Source organism: Phyllostomus hastatus, unplaced genomic scaffold (assembly GCF_019186645.2).
Source record: "Phyllostomus hastatus isolate PE091 unplaced genomic scaffold, TTU_PhHast_1.1 phas_scaffold_78, whole genome shotgun sequence".
NCBI classification, from domain to species: Eukaryota; Metazoa; Chordata; class Mammalia; order Chiroptera; family Phyllostomidae; genus Phyllostomus; species Phyllostomus hastatus.
The window spans coordinates 44875612-44891858 of record NW_025334041.1 but is presented as its reverse complement, the minus strand read 5'-3'; the positions used below and the strand labels follow the sequence as shown (position 1 = coordinate 44891858).

The following is a 16247-nucleotide window of genomic DNA, read 5'->3' as shown; positions in this document are numbered from 1 at the left end:
AAAATCTTTTAACATTTTGTCTCAATTTCTTATAAAGATACTGAGGATTTTTAATGCAAGTATGTAGATGGAGATAGATATTTAAAATGGAAGAGAAACTATCTGATATGATTATAATAGGGGAATAAATAATAAAGATGGAATAAATTTATTTTTTCTAGAGATTAAATTGATATTTATTTTTTAAACAGTCAATTTAATAAATTATAATCTTAATGTTAAGTTATTTTTAAAATTATTAAATTACTAAGCTTAAAGGATCATTCTTAACTGGATCACCCTCTAGGAATTACAGCAATTAAAATGGAGGACCAGAAATGCAGGAGGACCTACATTTTCAGTGTTGCCAGTTAAGTAGTTACACTTTGGGTCCTAATGTTTTAAGTGTGCTCACTCATTGTTTTCCACCACTCTGTGTACCCTAGAGTTTTGATTCCAGCCCTACATGTCTGATCATTGATTGTCCAGTGGGGAATAGGTAATAATTTGGGTCCCAGCTAAGAATGATCCTTTAAGTTTAGTTTCAACTCCTCCAAACTAAAAAATATCTGTAGTTTGCTTAAGCTGTTAATATATTATTATTTAATATTTTAGGATATTCATAGTAACTACAGGAATAGACATAGAAACATAAAGGAAATTTATGTAGTTGCATCATTAATATTCTTTGAAATGCAAAGTTGGGATAAAAAATAGAAAAATAGGAAGAAATTAAACCTTCTGTTTTGCGGTTGCCCCTCTGGAAGGCAGGATCCCGCCCAAAATTGGTTCAGATGTTGAGACTGATGATACCACGCACCTTTGAAAAGAGAGTATGAAAAGGTTTACTGCTCATATAATGCTTGAAACAGTGCTAGAGTCTGTGGTGGATATGAGATGTCTAAAGCATAGTTCTTGCTCCTTAGAGGTTTATCATCTACTGGTATTGAACTGGTTGCAGGATACCTCTAGCATTTGGCTTTTGTGGACTACACTTTCAAGATTGCCAGTTAAGTAATTATACTTTGGGTACTACTGTTGTAAGTGTGCTCACTCATTGTTTTCCACCACTCTGTGTACCCTAGAGTTTTGACTCCAGCCCTACATGTCTGATCGTTGATTGTCCGATGGGGAAATAGGTAACACCTGACCAGTCTGCCCCTTGCATACCTCCCTTAAACTGAACAGCCCTGTGAGCAGGCAGCGTGGTTCTCTTAAGCAGCTCTATACACTGGGCATAATGTTTTGCACACAGTAAATATATATGAAAATATGTATAAAAATGCATGTTGCATATAAAATAATAGCATTATCCTTAATGTACATGTATATGATTATATTGTCAATTAGGTACTTAGAGAAAACATTTTCTTCTAGCTATGTGATTTTTGGTCACACAATCATTCTGCAGGCACATAGGTAGAGTGAGGATGGTGGTGTGCACCAGGAGGAGACTCATGGAACATTTCTGCATGTCAGTTTTCCAAAGCATGCTCTTCCTTAGGCTCTAATATGTGTATGTATAGTAAAATAAAATCATGTGTCTGTATGCGTGTGTGTGAATGAGTGAAACACTTAATTCACCTTGAGGCTTCTTCCTTTATTATGCAGCTTTCAAGACTTTATGAAAAACTAAAATTGGGACTTTCTGTAATGATAAATCAGGGAAATCCCCAAATTCCTTCTTTCTGACTCTCCTTTTGATTTCTCTGCTAACTACTTCCCTTTCATGACCCAAGTGCTGGTTCTGTTGTTACCAGAATCTTGGCATGGTGGGCTTCAGCTTTCTTGTTTGTAAGAGAGGAGGCTGGGCCACATTTTCAAGGTGGCTGCCTGTGCCAATGTCGTATGACAACTAAAGGAAATGATCTGTAATGCTTTGGTGGTTCAGAGAATATTAAACATGCTCTGGATAATGATAATTCATGTACTGATGATAATAATAATGTTTAACACAGACTATCATTGTGTCAAGCATTGTGCTTTATATATATCCTCTCATTTAAGTCTAATAACAATTCCATGGAATTTGTCAATTATTTTGCTGGCAGTTATTACAACATGAAATTCAATTGAAAAAATGGAGAAACAAGATGAAATACCAAAGAGCTGGTAAAGAGCAAGTCATTCCTCCTGAACATAGCCTATCTGAAGACTCTTTTGTAGGTGAGACTCCTGAATGTGACATTTCACTATTACCTGAAAGAGCAGTATTACAGGTTCGTATGAATTTGTCTTAACTAGTTATTTTCACAATGTTTGTTTAAACACTGGTTTTATAAACCTTACACGAGTGATGGAAGCTATATCTTAAGGAAATATATTTTTTACAATTATCTGTGGGTTCATTTTTTTGAGGCAATCCATTTGGATGGCTATTAGATAAATATAACAATCAAAATGGAAAAATTAAAGCTGTAGGAAATAAGATGACAAGTATGTTCTTTCTTCATCCTTCAAACATATATTATCATTAAGGTGAAACAGATTTTAGATACCCAATGCTTGCCTTTTAATCTCTAATTTCTAATTCTTTAATCTTAAAGTTATGCCTCCTCTCTGGAATGTGCATGGGACTTGTCTTATTTCAACTTTCAGTTAGTTAAAATATTTGCACATATAATTTCTCTTCCTTTGATTGTGAATTCATAAGAGCAAGAATCATCTATCTATATCTTCCAATTCATTGAAGTGATCTCTGAAAAATGAGACTTAATTCCAAATACTGGTTATATTCTGTCATATTTTGGTGGATAAGTGATTTCCACTGGCTGGGACTACCTGATAAATGGTAGAAGAGTTGTAAAGTGGCACCTTGCTTATTCTGGTTGATGGCAGCTTTACATTATAAAATCCCATGTATTAAGTTCACCCTTCTAAATGTACAGAATTGAGCTTAAGTTATTTGGGGGACAAGATCTATATCATCTATATATCTATATCTATATCTATATCTATATCTAATCATCTAATCTTGTACTTTATGTATATCATAGAGTTAGGATAAAGTTATTTTCGCCCTGGCTGGTGTGGCTCAGTGGATTGAGCACTGGCCTGTGAACCAAAGGGTCACTAGTGCCATTCACAATCAGGGCACATGCCTGGGTTGTGGGCCAGGTCCTCAGTAGAGGGTATACGAGAGGTAACCACACATTGATGCTTCTCTGACCCTCTCTTTCTCTCTTCCTTTTTACTCTGTCTAAATATAAATAAATACAATCTTTTAAAAAAGATATTTTTGCCCATTATTCTACATTTATAAATTACCTTCTCATATCTTATTCTTTTTAAAGCTTGAATTTCTATAATTTTCTTACTAATTTATAATAGCTCTTAATATATTGGTAATAAGAACCCTTTTTTTCTGGAATATATTTGAAATTTCTCCACCCCCACACTTGATGTTTGCTTTCAATTTTGCCTGTGGAGTCTTTTGATGAACAAGCTTTTAAAGCCTCATGTAATAAAATCTATCACTGTTGTCCTAACTATTTCTCTTTTTGTATCATTACTATGTCATTCTTAGCTGTTTTTCTAAGCCAGACAGTTATGTACTCCTTTATACAGTTATGTAGCTGTTTTTTGTCTTTGAACTCCTACACTTTTGACTACTAACATTTCTTTGTTTATTTTATCAGTGGCTACTCTAGGGTTTTACAATATGCATTTTCAATTTATTATAAATTATGCCTTCAAATAGTTTTTGACTACTTCACATATAATGTAAGAACCGAACAAGAGTATGCTTTCATTTTCTTTCTCCTCTGCTTTATGTTACTATCACCATACATTTTATTTCTATGTATTTATAAACTCTACATATAATTTATTATTTTGCTTTAAACAGTCAATTATATTTTAGCCAGTATATATATATATATTTATATATTCTTTAATTTTTTGCACATGCATTCCATTATATAAAGGAATGGGAATGGGAAAATGAATGAATAGAGAAAACTATTACATACTATAGTAATCAGGATGGAATAGAACCAAACTGCAGTATTTAATTGAGAATGCCTTCTTGGTCTGGAGAAACAGAGTTTTGTAATAAAGTAGCAGAGTCCCTTTTTAGTGGATACCTCCTGTCTGCTGCTTGAACACATCAATTATAACTTCATCCTACAGTTCCAAGGTGTTTCTGTTTCATTGACTGGCTGCCCATCAAATCAGAATCTGATCTGCCTCATTGACAAACCCTGCTGTTCACAATGGGCTTTCATTAGGTGTGTGCCTCTTAATCTTAAACTGCACCGCAGAACTATCCTGCCTCGCCACCTTCTAATTAATGATTGTTGTTCTCAGTCTTGACTCCTTCCTTGGGCTTTTCATCAGCCATGGTGAGCATTAGAGTTTCCTCAGCAGCCATCTCAGAAAAGAGGTACCAGGTCCATCGTGAATGAGCACACAAGCAGCACTAGGAGTGGCCCAAGAAGGCTATTTTTATTTTTAATGACTGAAAACTTACAGAAAAGTTGCAAATATAGTACAAGGAACTATTTTTCCTGAGTGAGTTAAGAGTAACTTGCTGACATGATACCTTATCACACTTAATATTATCAGTGTATTTTCTACAAACAAGGACATTCTCTTACACTCAGCCATCAAAATCCTGAGACGAAATTCAGGTTTCTCCACTTATTCTAGTAGTGCTCCAAAATGCAAAAGGATTCAGTCCAGAATCATACAGAACAATTGATTGTCCTGTCTCCTTAGTTTCCTTCAGTCTGCAACTGTCTTTCTTCAGTTTTTATAACCTTGATGTGAAGATTGGGCCAATTTTATTGTAGAATATCTCTCAATTTGAGCTTGTTTTGAGTTGTCTCAAGGATATATTGAGGTTATGCATTTTTTCTTAGAAATACCACAGATATCACGCTGTGCTCTTCTCACTGCATCATATCAGTGGCACAGGATTTGGACTTGCCCATGATCGGTGACGTTCACTTTGATGGCTTGATTAAGGTGGTGTCTGCCAAGCTTCTCTACTATTCAGTTTTCCCTTTGCAACTGGTATGGATTTTGGGGGGGTACTTACTTTAAAATAGATAAACATTCCCATTCCTCATTAGATTCTCAGTTAGTTTATTTATGTCAACATGGACTCTTGGCTTTCCCTTTTATTCACTGGGTTATAATCCTTTACTATTCCTATTTATTTTGGTGTCCAAATTCTCCCAGATTGGGACAGTGAGGGCCCTTTCCAGTTGCTTTCAGTGTCCTTTTGATCTGTAAGCATCATCCTTTTGAGCAGTTTCTCACTTTGCAGCACAGCATGATCCCAGCTTCTCCTTGTACTTCCCTTGCCCCACATTGATGCAAGATTCCCCAAGTCATTTTAAATTAAAATTGTAGATAAAATTCTAATTTGAGCACTACCTGTGTTAATTGCTAACTAGAGATTATAAGTAGTACACATCTACACACATTTATTCCCACATCTACATACCTCTACATCCTGAAAACCTAAATTGCACATGGATACTTCCAGTTCCAATTTAGCACCACAGGGCTCATTTCTACTTTTATCCCCTTCCAACTTGCAATGTCCTTCTCTAATAGTGAGAATCCCAGCTGTCATTATTCTTAATATACAGTGGAACCTCAGTTCTAGAACTTAATGCATTCCGGAAAACTGTTCAAGAAAGGGTTTACTTGAAAGCTGAATCTCCAGCCTCAGAGACCCCTGGACCTGCATGTGCTGATCCCACCCACCGCAGGTTTTTGAAACAATATCTTTCAGTCTTCCTGACTGCATTTTACTTAGGAATAGGTTCAGCTGCTCCAAAACTTGATGGAAGTTTAGATGCACAATGGAACAAGGGGAAGGCGGTGCACATGAAAACATACAGCTTGAATGAAGAAGGATGGAGGAGAGAAGTGTGGAAGAAGACTATGAAAATGATTGATCTGCACAACCAGGAATACAACCTAGGGAAACATATCTTCACCTTGGCAGTAAATGCCTTTGGCAACATGACCAAGGAAGAATTGGAGCAGGTGATGAATGGCTTTCAATACCAGAAGCACAAGGAAAACAGTTTTCCAGGAACCTCTCTTTGCTGAAATCTGCCCCGCCCCCCAGCTGTGGACTGGAGAGAGGAAAGCTATGTACCTCCTGTGAGGAATCAGGGTCACTGTGGTTCTTGTTGGGATTTTAGTGCAACTGGTGCCCTTTAAGGACAGATGTTCCGGAAAACTGGAAAACTTATTTTACTGAGTGAGCAGAACCCTGTGAACTGCTCTTAGCCTCAAGGCAATAAAGACTGCAATGTTGGCCTAATGGATAATGCATTCCAGTACGTTAAGTCCAACAGAGGCCTGGACTCAGAGAAATCTTATCCATATCATGCAAAGGTTGGATCCTGCAAATATAAACCCAAGAATTCTGTTGCCAGTGATGCTGGCTTTGTGGACATCCATCAGCAGAAGAGGTCCCTTGTGAAGGCAGTGGCTACTGTGGGGTCCATCTCTGTTACTACAGATGCAAATCATTTTAGCTTCTGGTTCTATAAAGAAGGAATTTATTATGATCCACACTGCCACAACAGAAACCTAGACCATGGCATTCTGGTGGTTGGCTATGGCTTTGAAGGAGAGAATCAAGTAACAATAAATACTGGATTGTCAACAACAGGAGGGGTAAATGTTGGGGCATGAATGGCTATATACAGATGGCCAAAGACTGGAACAACCACTTTGGAATTGCCACTACAGTCAGCTATCCTACTGTGTGAGATAATGGTGATAAAGAATGACTTGATTGAGAATAAGATATCCAGAGGAGGACTTTTGTCTTAAAACTGACCATATTTTACTGCATGAGATTAAACACTTGAATCTTGAAGGTCCAAGTTGTGAATTGAATTCTGTGGTGACTTTACATTGGTAAAATGTTACCACTTTTTTTACTGTTGTAAACAGCTTTGTGTGGTTGACTTGCCAGGTAACTTTGAAATTTTATGTTTTAAAAGTATGTATAAAGTTTTACCTTTTAAAAGAAAACAATTTTATATGCAGAAGGAAAAACTGAATCTCCTTTGTTGTCCGAGAGATGCATGCCTGATCGTACAGGTATCAGCATGAAGGGTTGTCAGGTAGAGAATCAAGACCACCAAGTTTCATTAGACAACCAAGACATTTTTCTCTGTGAACAGCTTGGTTGAGAACCGTATTATTTGAGAACCAGGACAGTTGAGAACTGAAGTTTGACTGTATGTACCTGTTTACTCACTCCCCCTGTGTGTAACCAGTCTTACATGTTTCTGCCCCTGTCCCCTCCCTGTAGATACCTTCCTCATCCTGCTTAGCCTTTGACATTTCTTATCAGGTTGCCCTCCTACGGAGAGGCCACCTCACACCGAGTGGACTCTGACGTCCTGGGCCAGCTGCCTCTCCCACTATGCAGTTGCCTTCCTAACTTTGTTTGAACTAAAAAAATAAATAAATAAAAACCAACCCTGAACAAGTGCCTTCCTACATAGATGCCACCTTACCCTGCTTAGGTACTGACACCCTTGCATAGGTTGCCCCTCTTTGGGGATGCTCTTCTTATACTCTGTAGGTTCTTTACCCAGTGCCATGCCACCCTTCTCTCCTCATGGCCACTTTCCACACTGCACTTGGCCCCTGGTATTGTGCCCTTTCTAGGCTCACCCTCCTTGTCCTGACCAGGCTCTGACATCCCACTCTGGCTGCCTCTTCTTAGGGCAAGCATCCTCTTCCCTCTTTGGCCCCAATGTCATCTACAGGTTATCCTTCCATATGGATAGATGTCCTTCTCACCCTGCTTGACCAAGTGTCCAGGAAATTTTTTCACTACTCTAAAAGTTTTATTTGGTTCACTTAAAAGATTTCCACTTTGCTCCTTATTAAGTTCATTTTTCTTTTAAATATTTGAACATTTTTATAACAGCTGTTTTAAAGACTCCATCTACTACTTTTATTATCCCTATAACTTCTGTTTACATTTATATTTTTTAAATTGCATTTGGTGTACAATATTACATTATGTTAGTTCCAGATGTACAACATAATGATTAGACATTTACACACCTTACAAAGTGATTGGACACCATACATAGTTATTTCAATATTGTTGACTATATTCCCTATGCTGTACTTTACCTCTTTGTGACTGTTTTCATAACTGGCAACTTGAACATCTTCATCCCTTTCTCCTTTCCACCCATCCCCTCCAACCCTCTCCCATCTGGCAACCATAAAACTGTTCTCTGTACCTATGAGTTTGTTTCTGTTTTGTTTGTTCTTTTTGTTTATTTGTTTTTTAGATTCCATATATAAGCAAAATAATTTGGTATGGCTTTCTCCCTCTGACTTATTTCACTTAGCATGATACCCACTAGGTCCATCCATGTTGTCTCAAATGGCAAGATTTCATTCTCTCAATGGCTGAATAATGTTTCATTTTATATATTTACCACTTCTTCTTTATCCATTCATCTATTGCTAGAAACTTCAATAACTTGGGTATTGTAATTAATGCCTATTTCTTTTTGAATTAGTGTCTTGGTTATATATTTTTTTTTTGATAAAACACCCAGAAGTCAAATTTCTGGATCATATGGTAGTTCTGTCTTTAAATTTTTGAGAATCCTCCACACTGCATTTCACAGTGGTTACACCACTCTGCATTCCCACCAACAGAGTGTGAGGGTTCCCTTTTCTCTGATCCTCACCAACACTTGTTTGTTGATTTATTGCTGATGGTCATTCTGACAGGTATGAGGTGATATCTCATTGTGGCTTTAATTTGCATTTCTGTGATGATTAGTGATGTTGAACATCTTTTCATATGTCTATTAGCATCATCTCTATGTCTTCCTTGAAGAAGTGTTTATTCAGTTCCTCTGCCCATTTTTTTTATCAGGTTGCTTGTTTGTTTTTGGTATTAAGTTGTATGAGTTTTTTTTTATATTATCAATATTATCCCCTTATCAAATGTGTCATTGGCAAATATTTTCCTTTGTGTGAAAAAACTTTCAGTTTGATGTAGTCCCATTTATTTATTTTTTCTTTTGTTTCCTTTGCCAAAGGAGACATATCCAGAAAAAATATTACTAAGAATAATGTCAGAGTTTATTGCCTATGTTTTCTTCCAGGAGATTTATGGCTTTGAGTCTTACATTTAAGTTTTTAATCCATTTTGAGGTTATTGTTGTATATGGTATAAGAAAGCGATCCAATTTCATTCTTTTGCATGTGTCTGTCCTGTTTTCCCAACACCATTGAGAGTGTCTTTACTCCATTGTATATTCTTGCCTTATTTGTCACAGGTTAATTGACCATATAGTTGGGTTTATTTTTGGGTTTTCTATTCTGTCGCATTGATCTACATATACTATAGTTTAATATCAGGTAGCATGACCCTTTGGTTCTTCTTTATTAAGACTCATTTGGTTCTTCAGGGTCTTTTGTGGTCTATATAAATTTTAGGATTATTTGTTCTGGTTCTGTGAAAAATGCTATGGGTATTTTGATAGGGATTGCGTTGAATTTATAGATTGTTTTTGATCATGTGGACATTTTAATAAGGTTGATTCTTCTTATCCATGAGCATGGTAGATCCTACCATTTATTTTCATTTTCTTTAATTTCTTTCTTCAATGTCCTGTAGTTTATCACAGATAGGTCTTTTACCTCCTTAGTTAAATTTATCCCTAGGTATTTTATAATTTTTGATGTAATTGTAAATGGGATTGTTTTCTTCCCTGAGAAAATAAATATATAAGGGAGATACCCATTTAACTTACTTCTTGACCCTTTTCCTCACTTTTGTTTTCCTGATCTCTCTACCCTCTTTTTAAATGTACCATCCATAGTCTTCTTTACTTTCTTTTTTATCCTCAAGAGATTTTGCCTATATAATGTACAATATTTATATCAGGAAATATTGTATATTATTTCTTTAGTTTCTGCCACAGATAGTGATGCACTTACTTTCAGACCATTATAAATATCAGTTTGATGTCCATAAAAAGTAGTTGACGGAAAGCTGCATAATTAACCTAAAATATAAGGTAGTTTCTTAACATAATTTTTTTTGCCTCTTATCCAAGGCACTTAATGGTTTATTCATACTGAATCATTTTGGATTTCTAGGACTATGTCTTATTCATGTTCCCTGATTTATAGGCATACAAAAATATTTATTAAGTGAATTAATATATCATTAAAATATTACTCTATGCTGCACCAATTCAAGATTAAGAAAGAAGGTGCAGCTCTATAATAAAAGCATCAATATTCTCCCCAGGCCATTTCTTTTGTTTATGAAAGTCAAATTTCTAAACAATTATTGATGAGTTGGCATTAAAGTAACGCTTTCAATAACTGTACACATGTTCTAGCGCTGGCTGGAACAGAAGAGAAAAAGGAAAAAGTTTTGGAAGATCTTTATGCTTCACAGTTTTTTCCAGAACACGCTATCTTTTTAGGATCCTTCATGTAGATGATTTAAGGAAAGCCAAAAAACATTTAAGTCCATTGTCTAAGAAGCTAACTGATTGGTTTCCAAACTTCAGTTTTCTCCAAAGTAGCTATTTTAAGCATAACATTTGGGTCTAGCAATTTTCTAAGTACTGCCTTCACCTACCAACGTAAAGAAACATGATTGATGGTGGGGCTTAACGAAATAGGTCCTATTTGATTTTTATAACACAAAGTCAGAAGTAAGACAATGCAAGGCTGCCCTTCCATAATACCAATAAAAATGGAATTCTACTTTTTCACTCCACAATCCTTAGCACCATTTGCTTATTGTCTCATGGTTGCAATGTAGCTAGACCACTTTCAGCCTCATTTTCAGCTACCAGGCCAGAGGAAGGAGAAGAATCACAGTGCTAGAAGGCAAAAAAGTTGTGTATCTTTATTAGGAAAGTGAACATTTCCCCAAGACCTCACAGTCAAGACTTTCATGGAGATTCTGAGTTTCTGGTCAAGATGGAGACGTAGATAGATACACCTCACTTCATTGTACAACTATAAGAAGGAACACAACTAACTTAAAAATAAAAACTACCCAGAACTGCCAGAAAAACACCCAGAACTGTACAGGAGTCTGACAACCAAGGATTTAAAGAAGCTATATTCATCTACATGGGTAGGTGGGGAGTAGATGGGAAATCAGGGTGGAGAAGACTCCATATGGCAGCGGCAAGCTGGGGATTGAGAGGTGAGAAGCAGTGGTAGCTGGTGGAATGGGCAGCCCCACATTCATGTGTGGTGGATAAAAGTCTTGAGGACATCTTGGTGATCAAGGGAGCCCAGCACCAGGCCAGACCATGTAGTCCAGGGTTCCAGTGCTGGGGAAAAAAAAACCTCATAACTTCTGGCTATAAACCCAGTGGGGGTGGGGACATCAGAAGAAGCTGCTGGTACATACAAATACCCACCCACCCTGGGAACCACAACAAGGACAGCAGCTGGAGGAGGGGTAGCCACATATGAGAAGTTGGTGAAGTGATTGGAAATGGAGTGAGGGCCAGGCAAGCCCCCAGAAGTCAGCCAGCAGCAGCACTGTCCTCTCTTCGACCCCTCCCCATACACAGAGCCACCATTGCCCCACCCTGGCGAATACCCAAGGCTCTACCCCATATAACTTAACAGGTGTGCTAAAAAGGAATCAAAGCAGCTCTACCTAGAACACAGATGCAGGGAGGCTGCCCAAATCAGGAGACAAAGAAATGTAGCCCAAATGAAAGAGCAGAACAAAAACCCAGAAAAAGAACTAAGCAAAGTTGCAATAGCCAATCTGTGAGACACAGAGTTCAAAACATTGGTGGTCAGAATGTTCAAAGATATCACAGAATATGGCAAAAGCCTAAGGGAAGAAAGGAAGGCTCTACTAAGAGAAATAAAGAAAATCCATAGGAAACCAACAGTGAAGAGAAGGAAGCCGGGATCCAAATCAATGATTTGGAACATAAGAAAGAAATAAACACTGAACCAGAACAAAATGAAGAAACAAGAATTTTTTTAAAAAAACAAGGAGAGCTTAAGAAAACTCTGGGACATCTCCAAAAGAGTCAACATCTGAATCATAGGGATGCTGGAAGGAGAAGAGGAAGAGTAAGAAATTGAAAACTTATTTGAAAAAACTAATGAAAGAAAACTTCCCTAATTTGGTGAAGGAAATAGGCATACAAGTTCAGGAAGCACAGAGAGTCCCAAACAAGCTGGGCCCAAAGAGGTCCACACCAATACACATCATAATTAAAATGCCAAAAGTTAAAGAAAAGAGAGAACTTTAAAAGCAGCAAAAGAAAGGCAGAGAGTTACCTACAAAGGAGTTTTCATTAGACTATCAGCTGATTTCTCAGAAGAAACTTTGCAGTCTAGAAGAGACTTACAAGAACTATACAAAGTGATGAAAAGCAAGGACCTACAACCAAGATTACTCTACCCAGCAAAGTTATTATTTGGAATTTAAAGACAGATAAAGTGCTTCCCAGACAAGGTAAAACTAAAGGAGTTCATCATCACCAAGCCCTTAGTATACAAAATGTTAAAGGGATTTAATTAAGAAAAGGAAGATCAAAGCTATGAACATTAAAATGACAACAAACTCACAACTATCAGCAACTGTATCTAAAAAGCAAAAACAAACTAAGCAAACAACTAGAATAGGAATAGAATCATAGATATGGACATCATTTGGAGGGTTATCAGCTGGGAGGGGGAAGGGAAAGAATGGGAGAAAAGGCATAGGGATTTAGAAGCATAACTGGGTAGATACAAGAATAGATAGATAGGGTGGTGTTAAGAACAGTATAGGCAATGGAGAAGCCAAATAACTTACATGCATAACCCATGGACATGAACTAAGGGGGTGGATAAAAGTGTGGTGGGATTACTGGAGGGAAGGGGGGAACTGGGTGGTTGTCTCTTTGTATTGGCATCATCCCTGTGTTTGTTTCTATGTATTAGGTTGAGCTGCTATGACTCCCTGTCTTGGTAGTGTGGGCTAATGTAGTAGATGTCCTGTAGGGTCCAGTGGCACAGTCTCCCTATCAAGGTGCACCCTTTGTGTGGGCCGAGTACACCCTCCTCTTGTAGTTGAGCCTTGATTATTGTTAGTAGGTCAATGCCAGGGATTTACCCAGACCAGTCAGCTGCAAGGATTGGCTGTGACCATTTACCACCAACTTCTGCCCTCTGTGGAGGATCAGCTGTGCAGGGGCAGGGTGGTGGTGCTCCAATGTGGTCTGTAGCTGTCCACTGGGTGTGCTGGCCCTAGGGTACCTAGGGGGGTTCAGGCTAAGGTCAGCCCCCACCTGTGTTTTTCCTGGGGCCACCCTGATTGAGCTGTAAAGCAATCTGAGATGGCTGCTACTTGTGCTGGGCTTGGAAATTCCCAGGTGAAGCCAAGCTGTGACTCTAAGCTGGCTGCTGCTAGTGTCATGCCAGGGGCTCACTGATGCCAGCTATTGCTTGTTTGAGAGGATTTAGGAAGTTGTGAAGCATGAGGCAATACCAGCCATTCATATGGAAAAGCAGCTTGGGTGGGCCTGTAAGTTGGGTATGGAGGAGCCTCTGAGGATCTGCAAGGCAGGTCCAACAGTGTTAGCCAGGCTGATGGAATCTCAAATAGGGCTCCAACTTGCCAGGTCTGTCAGGGGAGGATTTAGAAAAGGGACAATGGCCTCTGCTCTCCTTAATAGCAGACATTTTAGTTCCTCCCTGTATACCTCTGGTGCCTCTCAAGCTATTACCCTGGTGCTGGAGCTCAGAGGGAGTGAGTGAGTAGGTATGTCTGTGTATGGGTTTTTAAAGAGGAACTGTTTAGGGATCCAGAAGTTTCTTCCACCGACTCAGTCCCTACTGATCTTTGCAGCCAGATGTTGTGGGGACTTATCTTCCTGGCATTGGAACCCTGAGGTGGGGGGCCTGGTGTGGGGCCGGAACTCCTTGCTCCTGAGATATTCCTCCTGAATTTTTATCCACCAAATGTGAGTGAGAGACCAGCCCATTCTGCCTCTGTGCCCCTCCTACCAGTCTGGATGGATGTGGTTTCTTTAATTCTGGAGTTGTCAGACTTCATTCAACCCAATTTCTGGTGGTTCTGAGTGATGTTTGTTTTATTTTTTAGTTGCAATTTTGATGTGGTTGTGGGAAGAGGTGAGCCATGTCTGACCATGCTGTCATCTTGACCAGAAGTCTGCAAAGTTAATTTTTAAATCATAGTTTAAAAATGGCATTTAAATTGGTAACTTCTTTGGTCAACCAATTTTCAGGGACTTGAGAAACTAAGGTGTAAAAACATAAAAATGTAATGTGAGTTATTTAAAGTTTTTGAAAGTATTAGTTTTTAAAATAAATTGAGATTAGTACATTTAGGTTGCCTAATGTTTTGAAGGAATAATTAAAAACAGAAATATGGAATGGAATATACTATTTTAACTTACTTGGAAAACACATTTGAACTGTAGGGTTCATTTTTAGTTTCAGTTATATCAACTCATGAAAACAAATCAGGTTTTGTTTTATAATCATTTTTTTTAGTATCACTTACTCATTAGGAAAGGCTGCTTAGTTAGCAGATGGTAGGGCTCACACACTATCAGACAAACTCAGAGCTAGTGGGAGGGTTGGCAAAGACCAGTTCTGTGAAAATGCAAAGGTTTTTTTTTTTGGTATGTGTGTAGTTTGGCAAGTAATACAGAGAAAAGCCTCATGTTGATGAATTTGGAAAGTCTAAATAATATAGTTAAGTAATGTAGTTGTCTTAAAATGTGAAGTTTCTTGATTAGTTTTAAAAATAGAAGTAGTGTTTTAGGGCTGTCTTCCATTTTGAACTGCAACTTTTTGTTTGTTTATAAAGATATATAGCATGTAGACTTGCAGAAAGTTATAAAATCACCTTCAGATTTTGTAGTGTTGGTGACTCATCATCTCACTTGGAATAAAAAAACCAACAAAACCCTGGATAGCTATTAAAACTCAAACCATGTTATAGGAGAAGAACCAGATGGTTCAGGCCTTTTGGATTAAATTACTTAGAATTGCTAAACAAAAGAGTATTCTCAATGACTTTTCGAATCCATGTTTTGATAACCTCAGGGGTCAGTCTGACCTCAATTCAACAAAGCAGAGTTTCATAAGCATGTGGAAAGTTTCCCAAACCACATTACCCTATCAAGGAACTATACATATGTTGGCTTGATTTGTGGTGTGGTTGAAAAAGCAGATGAAGCAAAACATCTAAAAACTGGCCTAGGATCAGTTTAGTTTTGGTAGAAGATTGCTGTGCCCATAGACCTTGCTTTCATCATGTCAGTAATCAGTAATGCTATCTAAATTAAGTAGTTTATAATTGATCTTACTACAAAATTTTAATGACTTTTAAATTATACAAGATGCACACTAATTGGAACCACCCTTGCAAAATGATACATTCATTTGTAGGATGAAAAACTACAGCACAGAGAGAGACAGCTACACACAGATACTGAGATAGTGTGCTGTGGAGCCTGGGTGGCTGATTCTGTCACCAGCTGTGTGACTTTGGGTTTGTTGCTTAATCTTATTGCTTCTAAATTGTATTATTTGCCAGGGGATGATAATAATACCTCTTGTATTTTCCATTATGAGGAGTAAATAAATTAATATATATGAAGTGCTTAGAACAATGCCCTGCTCACAGTAATTTTTCAGTAGAAGTCGCTATTATTAACATATTGAATTTAGATGACTGAATGGAGAAGACACTGGGTGGCAAGTCATGAAGACTGGCTTTTAAACTTGGCCCTGCTGGCTCACTCACTTCCCATATAGCATCTAGCTTCTCTCAATCTCAGTTTAAAGACTTTGAAAATCCCTAGCAAAGATAATGTACTTGTAGTTTCTTCTGTAAAATGAGAGGAGAGTGGGTTAGATGGCCTCTAGGATCACTTCTAGCTTTAAACATTTCCAGATCTTGGGTAAAAGCAAACATCCCAGAAGAGGAAAATTTCAGGAGTGAATGCAGAAAATCCTATAGGGCTTTGCTCATGTTCTTGCCCTGTGTGAAACACTTTTTCATCTCACTGTTAACTTGACTAAATTTTTCTCTTTTTTTATGTTTCAGTTTAAATGTCACCTGTCAAAGTGCCCAATATAAATTTAATGCCTGCTATATTGCCTGGTTCTTTTTCTTCATAGCACTTTTCATTATAAATTGCTATTATTATAACAACATCTTGTTTTTTATCTACCACCCATAAATTATATGCTTTGGGCTTCAGAAATTACATCTGTTTTAATTA

General features: G+C 37.6%; 1 protein-coding gene and 1 pseudogene across 1 annotated transcript in view; both read left to right on the top strand.

The window, feature by feature from the left end:
- FBXL13 (F-box and leucine rich repeat protein 13) overlaps positions 1-16247 on the top strand; it is a 275894-nt gene that overhangs the window by 44459 nt on the left and 215188 nt on the right. Inside the window, exon 7 of the mRNA XM_045827260.1 lies at positions 2031-2198. Coding sequence (XP_045683216.1) covers positions 2031-2198 — 168 coding nt within the window. The remainder of the gene's footprint in view (positions 1-2030; positions 2199-16247) is intronic.
- On the top strand, positions 5728-6719 carry LOC123811883 (annotated as a pseudogene).